Source organism: Pseudorca crassidens, chromosome 12, assembly GCF_039906515.1.
Source record: "Pseudorca crassidens isolate mPseCra1 chromosome 12, mPseCra1.hap1, whole genome shotgun sequence".
NCBI classification, from domain to species: Eukaryota; Metazoa; Chordata; class Mammalia; order Artiodactyla; family Delphinidae; genus Pseudorca; species Pseudorca crassidens.
In genome coordinates this window covers 16,670,719-16,688,336 of record NC_090307.1, presented here as the reverse complement: position 1 = coordinate 16,688,336, position 17,618 = coordinate 16,670,719, and the positions used below count along the sequence as shown (strand labels likewise).

At 45.9% G+C, this 17,618-nt stretch overlaps 1 protein-coding gene across 13 annotated transcripts in view; it reads left to right on the top strand.

Annotated features, from left to right (window-relative positions):
* Positions 1-17,618, top strand: part of NEDD4L (NEDD4 like E3 ubiquitin protein ligase) — a 342,926-nt gene that overhangs the window by 245,489 nt on the left and 79,819 nt on the right. For all 13 annotated transcript variants that reach the window (XM_067698964.1, XM_067698965.1, XM_067698967.1 and 10 more), the window contains one exon: positions 10,345-10,395. In XM_067698964.1, coding sequence (XP_067555065.1) covers positions 10,345-10,395 — 51 coding nt within the window. The remainder of the gene's footprint in view (positions 1-10,344; positions 10,396-17,618) is intronic.

Below are 17,618 nucleotides of genomic sequence, written 5' to 3'. Positions count from 1 at the left end.
CGGAACTTTCTTCAAATGAGCGATTAAGCCACTCACATCCCCCTGTGAGAGATTAGCTAGCCCCTAAGAGAACGTGGTATTGTAGAAACAAATGTTAAGTGCTGCAGTCAGGGGGACTCTTGTTCAGGTCTCAGCTTTGCCACTTTCGAGGTACAGAAACATAACTTACGCTTCCTTCTTCCCTGGTGCTTCGGGGGGTGGGAGTTAAAGAAAAAACGAACACCAGATCACGAGAACATTCTTACAGAATTGCCCAAAGATGCGATGAACGCCTTACGGAGTACAGGGGGGGAAGTGGATTAGGACAGCGGTTCTCAACTGGGGGCAGTTTCGTCCCATCCACGACCCCCCCCCCCACAAGACATCTGACAGTATTTGGAGCTGTTTTTGGTTATCATAACTGAGGGGCAGGGATTGCTTTTGCATGTTGTGGATAAAAGCCGGATGTTTCTAAAACCCTATAATGCGTAGCATAGACGGTCCCCTGCAACAAAGTATTATCTAGCCCCAAATGCCAGCGGTGCTGAGGGTACAAAGCCCTGGGTTAGGAATTATGCTCATTGAATCCAATTGTCCCATTTAATACCCAGTGACTGTGCACAATAAAGTTGTTTCTATCCCTGTTTTACAGATGAGATGATCAACCTTTGGTGGTGATTAAGAAACTTGCCTCTAGCTATTCAGCTGCTTCTAGATAGACATGGGACTTTTAAACTAGGCGTATATGCATCCAAAGCCTATACCCTTTCTCCCGACCCAGTAGGTAGTGAGCTCCCCATCACTGATGGTGCTTAAAACTAGGCGGGGTGAGCACCCACTTGAAGGATGGACAGAGAGAGGAGTCTCAGATATTTTGCACTGGATGACTTTTGAGGTCCCTCCTAAAGACCACATTCTCTGATTCTATTTTGAAATGGGATTTGTCTTTTTAGCCCTGGTATTAGAATGGCAAGCAGATAGCCCTTGGCCATGACCAGTGAAATCTCTGTGCTTTGTCTGTGCACCTGTGAGTCTCATTCCTATTAATATCTCAGCCCTATCAGGCCAGAGGGCTAGGGTTCCAAACAGGGGTGGCCAGAAATCGTCCCCCTCCCCCATCTCATCCACATTCCGGGCCCGGGCAGTTATTTTTACCAACGCGTGTAAATGGGTCCAGCTAGTTCTCCTCTGGGAGGACAGTAGAGGCACAAAGGAGGGGAGCTCTGGGGTTGGGATGCAGGGAACACGAACTCTTTTATACCTTCAGAGGCTGCGATTTAATATGAGTTTGCTAATCAGTATAATTCTACCAGTTTAACAGGTAGTCACAGTTGCTCTTTCGTGAAGAAGGAAAACCGAGAGGTTTACTCACTGGGTGTCAACCCGGGCCTCAGATAAGCATGAGCTGGAGAGCTTCTAAAACACACCTGGGTCTGGGCCCCTCTACCAGAAATTTAATTGTCTCAGGTGAGGCCTGGGTATAGCAGCGCTTTGAGAGCTTCCCAGGAGATCGTAACGTCCAGCCAGGCCAGGAGCCCCTGGTTACCTCCACACTTGAGTCCTGGTGCTTCTGTTCAGAAGAACTGCACTCAGGTACCCGTGGATGTTAATCTGTCCTAAAGAGCCGAGAAGGAGGAGGTGTTGGGCCATTGTTTCCCAGGGTGTCCTTTGTAGGTGCCGGAGTGGAAGAGGACCCACACTCTGCTGCTCTTAAATGTGCACCTGCTGGAATCTGAAACTGACATTCCTCTTCGTCCTTCAAATTCCTTATTTTAAATGGTGTAATCTGAAGGTGCATGGAATCATTTGCTTAATTTTTCACAAAGCTTTGAAGGTTTCCTCTCCAGGCTGTTTTTCTCACCAGCGTAGTATATGGAAAGGAGAAGCCTTTCCTTTTCATGGCTGCAGCCCTGTCCCCTGGAGGAGGAAGCTTTAAATACTTAATGAGTTTTGAGGGAAACTTTTTAATAACAACCCAGTTAATGACCTGACTTGATGATCGATTGTGTGCTTTAAACTCTGGTCTCCAAACGTCTCTGCTCAGTAAACCTTAAAAAGAATTTTGAAGAACTGTTTCTCACACATTTTTTTTAAGATGACATCTATAATTTATCGTAACTTGATAAGTTATTAGTCCAATAATTGCAAAAGATGTAATTTTTAATGTATTGAGTATTTTGTGTGTGCTTTAAATATATTTCATAACATATCCAGTATTTTGGTTCTTTTTTATCATGTGATCGCAGATACAGCCCATTTTATGGAAAATACCTGCCATGAAATTGAATTAAACCAAATCAGTCCTTATTGCTAAAAACACGTCAGCCATATCAGGCTATTTCCTGTCATTTAAAAATCTGACTTCATTTTTTAAATCAAATAAACAACAAAATTAGTTGGATGGATGGTAAATATGCAAGACATTGTCATTCCATGAGCCTAGTCGTCCAGGGGAAGTAAGAGTCTGTCTCATGTCCCCTCAGCTCGGGAGCTGTGCCTTTTCAAACTGTACCCAGAAAACCGCACGGTGGTGAGATTAGGAAGGGTGAGAAGTACGCCTTTCTCTGGAAAGTGGGAGAAGGGGGTTGTGATTTAGGAAAGGTGAGGGAGCAGAAGACAGACTCTGTTCTCAGGCACATCGAGTTTAGGGAAGAGGACCTATGGAGGGGTCTAGAAACTGATTTCTTTAAAACTTCGCATGCCCAAGTTCCCTGGAAAGTCTTTGTTTATCCTCCGAGGTCTGCCTGCTGCAGTTTGAAGAGCTCAGCTTTAAAAGATATTGGGGCAGGGGGAGGGGATTAATCAAAGAATAAGAAGTCTTTAGCTCCATTTCATTTCTCTTTCAAACGTATACTTCACTTGTTTCATTTTTGTATTAATATACAGGTAAGGAAAGAAGGACACATGTAAGAATATGCACAGGACAGACAGTGCTGAGATTATGTTCCATGGGAGTTGACAGATTGCAAGAACTGTATCTGGCAAGTGTCACCTGAGGGGATGTGGAGTTGGGGGCAGCAGCACATCAGACTAGAGTCTTCTGGGGGTAGGGGGAGCCTGTTAATGTTCGTTTTTAAGTCCGTGGAGTGTGACGTCACTCTGTGGTGGTGACAGCATGGACCCTGGAGCCAGCCTGCCTGCGTTCATATTCTGGAGGCTGTTTACTAACTCGGTGACCCTGGGCAAGTTTCTTAACCTGCTAATAACAGGTTTCTGAGACACGATTGGTGAGCTGCTCGTAAGCTTATTATTCTTTGCGGTCTTGAGGTTCTTACCAGGGTATGGCTGGATGGAGCTCTCCCCCCAGCAAACTTTGATAGAGGCCACTGGCCAGAGATGTGGTTTCAGCCAGAACGCAGCCACTGCAGAAAAAGCCTTATCAGGACCTACCTGGGATGCCAGAGCTCCTCTGAAAAGTCAGTCAGCGTCCTCCTGTAGCTCCAGTACCTCTAGTACCTCTTGTAGCTCGGAGTCGTCACTCGTTAAAATTCCAAGAATGATACCATACTGCATTTATGTTACATGTGATCTGTTTTTGCTTGAGGACGATATTCCGCACACCCAAACTACTGTCCAGCGAGACAAGGAGCTGGGCTGCTAGTCTCAAATGCCTGGAAGTGTGAGGAAGAGCTTTTAGCAGTAAACCTGTTAATGAAATCAAACTATAAAAATGACTTTGAACCCATGGTGTCCCTAGGTGCCCTTTTCCCCATCCTTCGATCATCCTTTTACCCTGCTTTGGTTACTAAACGTGTCTGGCGTGGATCATTTCATTCAGATTATTAAAGTCTATTTATTGGTAGCTGAGTTCACAGATAAACAACAGAATCTAGAGGTATCTTTACTTTCTTTTGTTCTTTATACATTTAATCTATCATTAAAATTGCTTGCAGAAAAATTGATCGTAAAACTTCTCCAGAGAAGAAATGGCCCTGCATGAAGACTTCATCCTCCGTAAAGTCATGCCTGCCCTTGACCCTGGACAGAATTAGTCACTTCCCCCGCTGTATCCCTGCAGCGTTCTATTCATGCCTCTGAGATGCGGCAGTCATGGTCAGTGTCTGTACAGAGATACCCACCACCTGTGGCTATCGAGCACTTGAAATGCAGGTGGTCCAAAGCGAGGTGTGCTGTAGGCGAGAAGCACACACCAGATTTCAAAGACTTAGCACAAAGATAAGACTGTAAGACACTCTTAGTAATAATCTGCATATTGATTACATGTTGAAATGAATATTTTGGATATATTGGGTCAACTAAAATATATTATTAGAATTAATTTCGCCTGTTTATTTTTTTTATGGGACTTAGAAATTTTCAAGTTCTAGATGCGGCTCATGTTACTTTTCTCTATCTAGTACAGGGCCAGTTAGCTTCTGCCCCTAGGAGGTGAGGGCACCTAGTCTCTGTGCCTTTCAGGCCGGGCACAGTGTAGCATCGTCTGCCTATGGGTGACCCCCTGCCTGAAGGAGCCAGTGACCTCAGCAGTGCGGCTCCCATTTTGTGCGTCTGGTTCCCAAATCTCTTTCCCAGTGTTTGTATTCCCGGAGTTTATTGGATCTTAAGTTCAGAGTATCAAGTTTGGCAGAAGGCTGTAATTCCTGTGGCCCTCAGTTGACCCCTGGCCTGGAAGATGCTTACATTTGGAGGGGGGAGAGGACTGGACTGTGCCCAGGAGCTTCTTCCACCCACCTGGAGGGAGGAGGGGGCGTCAAGCGCACCTCATCCCTGATGTGGTAGCAGGACACCTGGAGCAGTGGGGACTCCCCTGGAACCTGAAAGCCCAGTTTGAACCGGTCTAGTTATGCTCCTGGTTAAAGCCTGGCGGCTACTGCCGAGCTACCGTAGCCTTTGCCAGCAGGACGGTTCTCTGCTCTGTCTACCCCTTCTGTTTTGTCTTCTGTATTTCAAGCAAAGTGTCCCTTAAAATAGAGGCCTTCATGATCACACATCCAGCCAGCATGGTTTCATTCCGCCCGCCTACCCAGCGTGATTTACAGAGCCTGTAACAGTCCTTGGAGTTTGCTCTGACATCTTGTTGACAGGGAGGTCTTAACAGCCTGTGTCTCCAGGACACACCTTATTCCGTTTTAGTGAATGGGAGGTTTCAGCCCTAACCTCTGAACGAAATGGCAGAGAGGCTGGCGGACTGCAAGCTCTTTGTGTTTTGCAAAAAAAGTATCTGAATTTCGTTTGGGTTTTGTGTTCTGGCGCTTACCAAGTGGATTTTGGTAAGAGCGTGTGCGTTCAGAGGATGTCATCACTGGACCTTTTTCTTTATTTTTAGTGGAATTCCACTTGGCTGTTTCATTAAGGTAACTTTGACGTTGCGTTTTGAAACAACTCACCTTGAAAAGCCAGAGGCACCAGGTGGTAAGACGTTAGATTATGCGATGGGTGGTGTGGGTGGAGGCCAAACTCACGCTCTCCTCCTGAACCGCAGCAGCTCCGCTGTCGGAGGACAGGCTGGAGTGTATGGACGGAGAAAAAAGAATATTCCTCCGTCCTTTCGTGTGTGGTGGTAAAGCTGCCTTCGTGCTCTCTTGAGGAATGAGACAGCACCTAAAACAGTGCATCTCGACACCCAGGTGACTCTCCAGACAGTAGACTGTTGAAGAGTCACTATATTTATAACATTTTGTCCAAAAGCTTTTGCAAAAGTTTCTCAAGCCATTCATTATTTAGATAATTCAGAGTGCATGCTTCCAAAGTCACTCTAAAAATAGAACCCGTTTCCCCTGTCTGGTCGGTGCTGGTGCCCGAGTGTGGGCTGCGAGCCTCGCAAGGAAGAAGCATTTACTGGTTTAGCAGCAAAACAAAGGTTATTCTTCTCTCTGTTTAGAGTTGGGAGATTAACCTTGATTTGTAATACATGAAGATGTAATCATTCCATGTCTTTACTCTTAAATTCTTTTTCTGTGGCTTACGTTCTAATGCCTCTGGTACTTCTCTTCCATTTGTCTTGAGAAATTCTCAATATAATTTTCTTGGAAGTTGCTCCTTAATGCTTTCTAGGACATGGGTAGCACTGGATGGCTATCATTTGCTGGAGTTAAGTGGCTTTTAAACTCATGATGGTGACACGCAAAGAGAAATTAATTTGACATCACAACTTAGTACACGCACTCACCTGTGTATGTAATTGAAAGAAATTCCTCGAAACAGTACTTACTTACATTTCATGTGAGGCGCTAATATTTTTTATTCCATTGTATCTAGTTTGTTTTAATGCTTCTTGTGAACTGCTAGTGGGATTGCAACTCACAGTTTAAAAAGCGCTGCTTTAATGTATAGGTCCTGTATTACACACGGGTCATCTTACCTTCCAAGAATCGCCCATCCTTTCTGATATACCTTTCCTAAAGAGCCTTCACGACCCCAGCTTTACGTGCCAGCACCCCTTACTTCTGGTGATGTCCTCCCCACATAGTCCCCCTCCTCCCCTGCAGCTTCGATGTGGAATGCACGAAGTCCTAGCCTAGCTCTTGCACAGTGACCACTGTGGTCATCAGTACATAGTAAGATTCAGATCATATCCTTCGAGTGCAATTCTAACCTAAAGATCAAAAGTCTGTGGTGTTTCTTGAATGGATGTGTTCTTTGAGAAATTGCCTCTCGTTTATTTTGTGAGGACAGCTAAGCCTGGTGTCCACTTCAGTGCTGGCATCTCTGGCCCGGTGCGCACGATGAGAAATGCCCGAGGGCTGTGTTAGGGTTTCACTGGAGCTATTGGGATTGTCCCCAGGCTTTGGGGTCCAGTGATATTCACACATACCTCTCACGTACCTCTCCATGGCCTCTCAAGGGCACACACTTGTCCCTTTCCTTCGGAGGAATGGTCTTGAATGTAGTTAATCGTCATTTGGAACACAGACTCTAAGAGAGAGACTGTTTGGTATATTTATTTCACTTTTCCAGTAATGGAATATAGATTTTTGTTTCACCTTATGTGACACACTTCAAGGGCTCCATTTTGCATTGTCATTATGTTGGGAAAATATTTGATGGCTTGTCAGAAGGGAGCATGTATAATTGTGTTACTAACCTGCACATTTTCAGCCTCTAGGATAGTGTGACAGGTAATTGAGGTTGAAATTGACAACCGTTACCACTTAAAAATAAGCACAAGAAATGCCAGTATGTACTGTGTGAGTTGAAACTAATTTGGTGTTTTGTAAGCTCTTAGGGTTAACATGATGCCTGATGGAAATAATTTTGTAATGGAAATTATTTAAGTGACTTGATTAATGTATTTTTATAAAATTGGTGCAAGGTGTCATCCTGTGGCAGTGATAACCTAACGGGGCTCTGAGGGCCTCAAACCTTGGCTCTCCAGGGCCCGCAGGTAGGGATCCTGCCATATCAGCACAGCCAGGTGGCCTTGAAATACTCCAGCTTCTCATTTTGGTGCAAAGGCCACTAGTAGGCCCTCTGGTCCCTCCTAGATGTCCTGTGGTATTGAAGACACATTTAATGTTGGTGTAGTGTCACTAACCTAAATACTTTACATCGCCTGAAATGTCTGTACTTTTGGCAACAGTGGGTTGTTTTGAAACCTAGATCTCACCAACATGTTCCACTGACGGGTGAATCACTTCTTTAAGCCAATACCTCTTGACCATGTGCTGCTCTATACACTTGATCCCTATTTTATTTTTAAAATGATTTTATTACAGTCGCCCTTGATGTAAACCAGAAAATAAGAGCCTTCTGTTTACTTTAAGGGTGAGGTTGCTCTGTCTTCGTCTGTTTTAGGAATTGTCTTTTCAGTGTAATGAGAAAACTTGTTAAGGTACAAGTGAAGCCGCCTAGCTTTGCAGTGAGTACCACTGGGATCCCATAAACTTCGGAACAGGAGGTTGTGTTAAGGATAACATCCCAGATGAGCGTTTCAGCAGAACCCCCTTCCCCGAAGTCTCATAAACTGTGCTCTCATTAGAGTCCCTTCTCATCCACACTGTTGAGAGCCAGCATCCCGATGAGAAGCCCAAAGCTGCTACACAGCCGCGCTTTCCTGCCCATTATTGAGACGGGGGTCAGTGTATTAGTTAAGAGCCCAGACTCTGGAACCAGTCTACCCAGCTAGGAACCTCTCTGGTCTCTAGGCTCCCCCTCTGTAAAATGGGTATAATAATGGTGCCCACCTGCTACAGCTGCCGTGAGGATTAGATGAGGCCTTGCCACAGCACTTGATTTGCCCTGAGCGGCAGGTGCCTGTCTCTTCTTGGTTCAGATGGTGAACTCATCGGATGGGTTTAGAACTCTAACATCTCCCAAGCAAAACAACACGGGCACGTGGATGTTTTGTGAATTTTTGTTAAAATGCACTTAGGTTTACCATCGATAGATAGCTATTCAAAGAGAGCAGATTATGAAACGGAGCTTCAGGTAAGACTGTCTTCTTCTGATGGTTGCATCCCCGTGTCCTGTTCCTTCACAGTATCAGTACCAGTACCAGTAGCAGGAGGGGAGAGGGGACAAGTGGTAGGACCTCACTACTCTCATTAGGTAGACACACAGTTTATGGTCAGGAATCAGACATTTCTGTGTGTGTGTGGGTTTTTTTTTTTTGGCTGTGTTGAGTCTTCGTTGCTGCATGCGGGCTTTCCCTAGCTGCGGTGAGCGGGGGCTCCTCTTCGTTGTGGTGCGCGGGCTTCTCATTGCGGTGGCTTCTCTCGTTGCGGAGCACAGCCTCTAGGCACACGGGCTTCAGTAGTTGCAGCATGTGGGCTCTAGAGCTCAGGCTCAGGAGTTGTGGTGCACGGGCTTAGTTGCTCCGCGGCATGTGGGATCTTCCTGGACCAGGGCTCGAGCCTGTGTCCCCTGCATTGAGAGGCGGATTCTTAACCACTGCGCTACCAGGGAAGTCCCCATTTCTGTGTTTTTGATCATGGAATTAACTGACATTTACATTGGCTTTACAGTTAAATCAGACAAATTCAGAATGGGACTGCTCCCTAATTCTTCGGACAGTGAAGATGTCCACTTTCTGGGCCTTGTGCTGACCACTGCTTGTTAAGATATACAGCATCGGCACCTGACGGCCATATGCTCGGTGAGGTATCCATGGTGGGCTGAGGCAGACGTAGCTGAGAAAATACAAGAAAGCGGAGTCTTGTCGGAAGGATGGGGGCTCTCCTCCTGCTTTGCGCACGCTCAGCCAGTAGTAACTGATTTTTCATTATCCTTCATGTGTTGTTTAGAGGACACAGATCGTTTTCTAGTTAATCACATAAAAGGAGATTCTAAGCATGGAGCAAATCATTTCAGTAAATCTTGTTCACATTTATCTGCTACTGCTTTTCAAATGCAAGAAGAGAATGTTTCCAAGTGTGCTTCAAAAGCGTGTTTTATAAATTAGAAAATTTCATAGGAAACCAGTAAGGAGTGAAAACAAGAGCCCAGGATCCGGAGTGAGGAGGTCAGAATTGTCTCTTGGGCTTTTCCCCAGGCTAGCAGTAGGACAAGTCTGATATGTCTGAAGAACTTCCCAGCTATAATAGGCATTTGGAATGTGGTAGAAGCAACTGCGTGTTTTTACGGGTAACAGAAGTCGTCGTGTTCCTTCTGGTTCACATTGCAGGTCATCTAAGCATCAGAGGCTCTGACACAAGCCCTCCTACAGCAGGACATTGTGTCAGCGTGACCCACTGGACACCCCGTGGTCCAGACCAGGGACCCCTGACCCTGAGTTACGACTTCCGGTGCTTCCCAGAGTCTGAAAGGGCACCTGTGAGCTTCTCCACGTGCATTTCATCGAGATCTGTGTGGGAGATGGAGAGGGGAAGAAGCACAGTGTGTCCAAAAATGTAACCAGTAGCTCATGCGTGATCTTGGATTCTGAAGCAGTGTACTTACTAGACTGAAAGTTCAGTGCCATTTTTTAATAAGTAATGTATAAGATATATTAATAACTAGACTCTTTCCCAAGACTGTCAGCTCTCAAGGAGCTCTTTTGTTTATAGCACTTGATAAATATTCGTGAAAATGGTCCCAGCATTTCTTTACCATCTTCTCTTTAAACTGGGCCACCTGTGCCCCCAAACCTTCTGGGGTCCCAGGTGTCCCTTCCCTGACTGATCGCATGCTCTCCAGGTCCAAGAGAGGATTTGTCTCCAATGGGTTGGGTGGTAGATGCCCTGCAGAGTCTCAGGCAGCTCAAGGTCAGGTGTGTGAGGCCTTGGGCTCACTGGTCTCCGAGGCGACGGCTGTCTGTGCCTCACCTGGGTCTCTGCCTTCAACCCATCCCCCCTGCTCTCCCATGTCAGGCCCTGGACCTTTCTCTATTTGTAAAGAAACACTTCTAAGAATGCTGACACTCAGCAAATAGACGGAAACATTAATTCTTTTCTCTCTTCTCAACAGACACGAGACGACTTCCTGGGACAGGTGGACATACCCCTTAGTCATCTCCCGGTAAGAACGGTCACCTGCTTTACAGCGCGTGCTCTGAGCAGCAGTTTCTAACCGTCTGCAGTTTGGTTGTGTTTTCAGGGCGGCATTTCCTCAACACAGTGGAGAAGCGTGTGTACCCTGGCCCTGGCCCTTTCTAGAAGGCGGTCCTTTCAAGGGGATAGGAGATAGCTTAACTGTAAAAATCAAGTGCATCTGAGCCATCCACGCATGCCTGGCAGCGTCACTGGCTGCTTTCTCGTCTGCTCCTTAGTTTGTCTTCCTTTGTCAACTACCTGCTTCTGTCAGACCCCTCCTCCTTGTCACTGGAATGTCCCTGCTTTCAAGTTCACCTCTTGGGTCTAATCAAACGTCTGTTCCCTTTGTCTGGAATGGTACCTGCTGTTTCTCTTGGGCTACATCTATACAAGCTAGTGTTTCCATGGCCTTTCTCAGTTGGCACAGAGACAAAAGAAAAGATGCTATTGGTACTGAGTGAACTTGTCAGCCGGAAACGCCCACTCTGGCTTCAGAAGTTGTACTGGGTTAGCATGTGTGGCGTTGCTACTATTCCTCTCCACTCAGACGAGCAGCAAAACAGTTGGGGCTGTTGACATTAACTGAGCGTAAAGGTGACTCTCGCACGTTCCAGTATCGATAGGATGGGGGTCCAAGACCTCCTTGGTGAGAGGTAGATGGTCTCGTGTTCCACCTCCCGGCCCTCCTTCCCCGGGGCAGCACAAAGTGCCTAAAGTGGCACCTGAGAGAGGATAAGTCAAACATTTCTGCCTTCCAAGGGCATTTTATTATCTTTTTAAACGCGTCATGTGAGCAAATAGTATAAGTAGTCTATACACTAAAAGGACTCAAACCACCTAGTGTGAGCCTCCTGCTGTGTTGAAACTCTAGCTATGGCTGTTAAAGACCAAGAAAGACTGCGTCTCACCCAGGAAGCTGTGAAGCTCTGTTGGGAAGAAACATGATGGCAAGCACTGTGTTCTTGCTTACTCAGGGGAGCTGTTAAGGAAGAAAGGTTTCAAGCGCCTTCCCTTCCAAAAGATCGGAAGCAAAAGTAATATCATTAGAATATTTTTGCTTGTTTCTATATGAAAACCTGAAGCTCCAAGGTGCTTGTGGGAGGTGGGCTTATGCTTGATGGCATAAGCCATCAGAGCCCTGACTGTTCTTTTAAAGCCCCATTGATAGCGTATGGACGTCTCAGCCTTTGTGCAGGAAGACTGTTCACGTATTTCTACATCAGTGGGTCTTCTCTTCATGCTGTTCGGGTTGAAGCTGTAACCGCCTCACATTTCTCAGCAGTTTGGCTGGTTGGCCAGTTCTTTCATGGGTGTCCCCAACCTCCCTTTTCCCCAACATGAAAACCACATCACAGTCAAGGCAAATTATGTATTAACTCTAAGAGGTGTAGGTGAAATTTTTAAACAACTTGCTCCAACAATCCCTTGAGTGATTGAGTGCAGATTGGTTTTGAAAGGTTGAGTGGAACTCCCAGAGAATAGAAGAGTGTTCCTCTTCAGAGACCACATCAGTAGAGGGAACATTTTACCTTTGGATTTCGGTGGAGGCAAGAGGGAGCTTTCAAAGAAGGAAGCGGTGCTAAGGCTCCAGGCTGGAATAGAAGCCAGCCGGTTAAAGAGTGGAAGAGGGAGGGCTTCCCTGGTGGCGCAGTGGCTGAGAGTCCGCCTGCCGATGCAGGGGACGCGGGTTCGTGCCCCGGTCCAGGAGGATCCCACATGCCGCGGAGCGGCTGAGCCCTTGAGCCACGGCCGCTGAGCCTGCGCATCCGGAGCCTGTGCTCCGCAACAGGAGAGGCCACAACAGTGAGAGGCCCATGTACCGCAAAAAAAATAAAATAAAATAAAAAAGAGTGGAAGAGGGAGAGACCAGAGAGGACTGAGGACTTTCACAGGAGCTGAGCCGGTTGAGAAGTGGAGCCTCCCAGTTTTCAGTCTGTCCCCAGATGAGCTTACACTGGAGTGCTATATCTCCTCCTTAAAACTGACTGGCTTTGTGGAGCCCACTGCAGTCTCCAAGATGGACCACAAAGGGAGCAGAAGGAGAGGTGAAGGTGCATTCTTTATCCTCTTAGTGGTAGGAGAACCCAACCGGCATATTCTGAGTGGATATATGGCTTTGGTCCCAAGATTTGAGGTGCTCTCATATGTGTATTTGATCATATGTGTAGGACACTCATGGGAAGATAGCACAGTTAATTTTGTATGATAACACAAGTGTGGGCATGTAAAATGGATGTTAGCATTTGAATATATTTTGTGGATAAATCATGGATGTTCTTTTCTTGATAGCCATATGACCACTGTCAAGGCAGTTTATATATACATGGCTATGTGGCCTGTGGATTCAGTATTGTTTGATGTCATCGAATTTTAGATTAAAGAACTTAGGTCTTACTAATAATGAGAGAAGGTAGTGGAGAGCAGTCATGTGGTGGTGAAGTTGCTGTTGCCCACCCTTCCAAGCCTTCTCAAGGCTTAACAAATCGGACTGGGTATTTGGTTATTAATTAATTCTTTACAGCCCCATTTGCTGATAGAGAATTTATTCCTTTAACAGATGTTTACTGATAGGCATAATTCTACTCTCTGATGAAGAATCGGTGAAGCAGGTTCCTCACTCATGTGGCTTAGCAGGGCCACCATCACGGTAGCCACATGTGGTAGTCGAGCATTTGAAATGTAGCTAATGTGACTGAAGAACGGAATTTATCTTATTTCATTCTAATTAATTAAAATTTATATTTAAAAAGCCACACGTGGCAAATGGCACCCTATTAGATGGCTCAGGTGAGATGAGACCGGAGTTCTCTGGCTTAGGTGAAAAATACATGATTCTGGAGGCCCTTTTCCTAAGATAATAATTCTGGCTGTTGGAGGGAACTGGGGGTGGAGGGATTCCCACACCAAGTTTTACGTGGTGATTTTTCATTCAGCTTTTTTCCCCTACCTGAGGCTGTTTCTCTGTAGTTCTACCTATTTAATATGCCAAGAATATTTAATTTAGGTAGAGAAAAGGCCCAGAGATTTGGAATCATAGAAATTAAGATAAAGAAGAGAAGTAATCTTTTGTTACTATCTTTAAAATCTATATTAGCAAAATACCTAATTGCATACACTTCCATCTTGACATATATACACACTTATTTACTACAAGGCATTTTAAGCTTTATCTTGTTGCCCCAAGATAGCGTGAACCTTTCTTCCTTTAGAAAAGAGTCATCTCTGCCTTGATTCTGGTCTAAGAAGTTGCAGCCTTTGAATGAAGCTCTTTTCTAAATCAGGAACTTGATGGAGAAGATTCAAGACCACAAAACTGAAGTTAATGTAACCTCTCACCATTGTTAGGAAGTTATCTTTAATCATTTAAATGCCCTACTTTGTGGGTTTTGGGTGTGCTTTTTGAAAAACATAGTTTAGACCTAGTAACTGATGTTCGCTAAAGAACCTTCTTCCCTTGCTGCAGTCCTAGAGGCCTGTGGGTGCAGCTGCTGGTGGAAAGTGGCATTTGCAGGATCAAACCATGCTCTTAAAATCTTAGGAATGGCTCTCCTAAGCTGTCCTTCCTTGCAGCTATAAAGTCCCTGATCCCGAGAAGCCTACCAGGAAGAGCCAGAGGGTCAGGGCACTTGAACACCTCAGACTGGGGCACCACGGGTCCTTCTCGGCCCACTGCCCACTGTTGGGTCTCTGGACAATTGTGTGCCCTTGTGAGCATTGGGACCGTCCGGGTTGGAGTTCTGCCAGGCAGACGAGTGAAGGAGGCCACTTGGCACAGAGGGACGGGGCCGGGAGGGTTGTGTGAAGCTGGGGTGTGCTCTGCGTGTTGGAGCCTCACCACCGCGATTACCGAGGAGGCCAGTGTTGGCTAGGTTTTTGTCCCTTAAACAGGAAAGAGTAAAGAGTGATAATGGAAAGAAAAGAAACTTCTTTTTCCCCCTTCGATCATGGATTCCTCGCTGCTTTATCTGATGCTTCCAGATGAAAGAAAATAATTTTGACTTGTCATTCACTTTCATTCTTGGCTCTCAGACCAGTTTTATTTGTGGAAGAAAAAGGATAGGAAATTAGACCCAAGGCATTTAGAATGGTAGGGATCTATTTCCTTTGCTTCTATTCCAGATATGCCACCCGTCTTTAGTATTTTTTTCCATTTTATTTATTATTGAGTGTGGATGGGAGTGAGTAAAAGACGAGGAGGGAAGAGGGAGAGTAAATAAGGTTAGTCATCTGACCTTTTATGCAGATCTGAGCATTAAGAAAACATAGATTCATATTCACGGAAGTCTCCAAATGTCAAGCTTTAAAAGATCTCTCAGGAATAGTTGACTCCGAGCTTGGAGATGGGCAGGTTGCCTTGGTAACCTTAATAAGTTAGCAGTCCTTTTTGGGCCTCTGTTTTTCTCACCTATAAAATGAGGGCATACACATAGATGATACCAAGTTTCCATCCAGCTCTGTGAAACAGCACCTTGGCTGTAAGCAGAGGCACGGCGACTGTGATGACGTACGTTGTTACCTGGGAGACTTGGGCAGTGTGACGAGCTGGAGGCACGTGGAGGAGAGAGGAGGTGGGGACTGTATTTTAAGCAAGGTAGTCCCACCAGCCTGACGTCTGTAGTGCAACTCACACTGAGCTCCTCTATTTTATTCTTTTACGGTGTGGCACCAGAAGTGAACTTAGCTGTAACTGTCCTGTTCTTGTAGCGTTTTCTTTTCCTATTTCAGGATCTACTCTGTTTTTGGCCGTGCCGCGCGGCACGCGGGATCTTAGTTCCCCGACCAGGGATCAGCCCTGTGCCCCTGCAGTGGAAGCGTGGAGTCCTAACCACTGGACCACCAGGGAAGTCCCTGTAACTGTCCTATTCTTACTGATTTTTTTTAAAGAACACTATCATTTTTACATCTGTCTGTTAAATCCTGTGTCATTGCCCAGAAGTTCATACAGGATTTTATGACTTGTCTTTAATAATTACTTAGAGACAAAAATAACTCAAGACTCGTATTAACAACAGAATGACATTTCTGGTGGGTGTTTGCCTTTTATGCCTCGGAAACTTTCCTTGCCTCGTCCGTCAGTTGCGTGTCCCCTGCCCTTTGCACGTTACCCCTACCAGATGCAAAATCTCTGTATCTATGGGAGACACGCTGGGGTGGAGAGAGCTATTTTGAAAACATTAATTTCTCCTATTTTAGTCAAGTGCCACTCAAGGCAACTGAAAAAATTTCAGTTTTCCTACAGTGAGACATTTTTGGGGTGGTGGTGATATTATTTGGCACCTTAATTGTGCTTGAAGGTAACTCAGATGATGAACACCCCTTTTATGATTCCACCTGGTACCAGGGTAATGGTTCCCTCTCACGTGTACAGAATTCAGCAGCACAGACCTTAGAGGGACTTTAAAGACCATTTATCCACTCCCAGTATTCTACAGGTGAGGACACCTGGGCCCACAGAGGGAGTTGACTTGCCCAGTGATCAGAAGACCGACCAGACCTTGGGTCTTCAGCCTTGATCTGTGTTGCAGTCAAGGGCCGAGGAGGCAGGGGGGCTCAGTCTAAGGCCTGGCTGCTTTTAGCTGTTGCATCCCTGTTTTGAGTCTAAGGTCCTGATAAGGCCATTCCCTTCCACTTGCCCACAAAGTTATTTACCTCATTACATATATTATGTCAAAGTAACTGCAGTTCTGTTGAAAGCAACAGATCTTTTTAAGATGAAATTGCTGTGTAACCAGAAGATTTTCTTTTGAATGCCCACAGGACATTCAAAAGGGACAGGGGGTTGCAGCATCTGTTTTGGCCGATAATACTGTTAGCATCAACCTGTTTGAGATGGCTTTCTGCCATCTCAGTGCTGTCCTGGGAGTCTCCCCTGGGATCTTCTCCAGGGAATAGGATCCAGCAGGAGCCTGAGTAGTGCCAGGAAGAATCCCGTTGTTATCTGCAAGGTAACAGTCTTGTTCACACTGGAGAATGTCCATGGAGGTGAATTTTCATTTTTTAACGCCCTGCCTTTTTGCAGTGTTGAGTTGGCAGTGCTCACAAGTGACATGAAAATGGAGAATTGGCTGATGATGACAATGGCCAACGTTTGTTAAGTTGCCAGGAACCCTTGTGAGAACTTGCTGTGTATTGATACCAGCTCAGATGATTGGTTTAATCGTCACAACTCTGTAAGATCCTGTTACTGCCCTACTCTGTAGATGAGGGCACCGAGGCACAGAGAGCTAAGGAATTTGTCCTTGGCCACATGGCTCTTAGGTAACAAAGCCAAGACACAGACCCAGGACGTCTGCCTCCTGATGTGTGTGGTGTCTGTCATTTAAACTACATAGTGTATGGACAGTTCCATTTTTAGAGTCCCGGTAAGTTCTCTGATTTTTTTTTTTTTGTCTGAATTTAGAAAAATGTCTAGAGAATATAACTGACTTTCTTGAGTGATGGTGAATTTCTGTGGCCTCGGTACTTTACTGTAGATCAGGTGGGTTAATCAGCTACTTGTACGGGTACTTTGTGTCAGGCAGTGCTCTTGGCACTAAGAATACAGTGGCAAGCAAATCCAAGTCTCTGATCTCATGAGGTTATATTCTACAGGTGATGGATGTTAATAAACTAGTTAATAAATAAATGAGCAAGATAATTTCAGATGGTGAAGAGGGGGTGTAAATCAGGATGTTGTGACAGAGGGTAATAAAGGGAGGCTATGGTGGCGATTTAGGATGTGGTGTCTGAAGATGTGACTTGGGATCCCAGACCTGGATGACACAGTGGAGACCGCTGTGGCCATCTGGAGCCAGAGCTGTTCAGTTGAAGGACCTGCTAGAGCAGGATTAGATGTGATGTGCACGCGGGACAGAGGAGGTCAGGATGGGTGGAGTGTGGGGTCAGTGGAGAGACTGGTTCACAGTGAGGTTATAGGTAATTAAGGACCACATCAGGGCTTCCGGGGTAGCGCAGTGGTTGAGAGTCCGCCTGCCGATGCAGGGGACACGGGTTCGTGCCCCGGTCCGGGAAGATCCCACATGCCGCGGAGCGGCTGCGCCCGTGAGCCGTGGCCGCTGAGCCTGCGCGTCCGGAGCCTGTGCTCCGCAACGGGAGAGGCCACAGCAGTGAGAGGCCCGCGTACCGCAAAAAGAGAAAAAGAACCACATCGTGTTTAACCTTATAGGTCCATAGGAAAGAATTTTCAGCATATTATATAAGCAGAGTAGG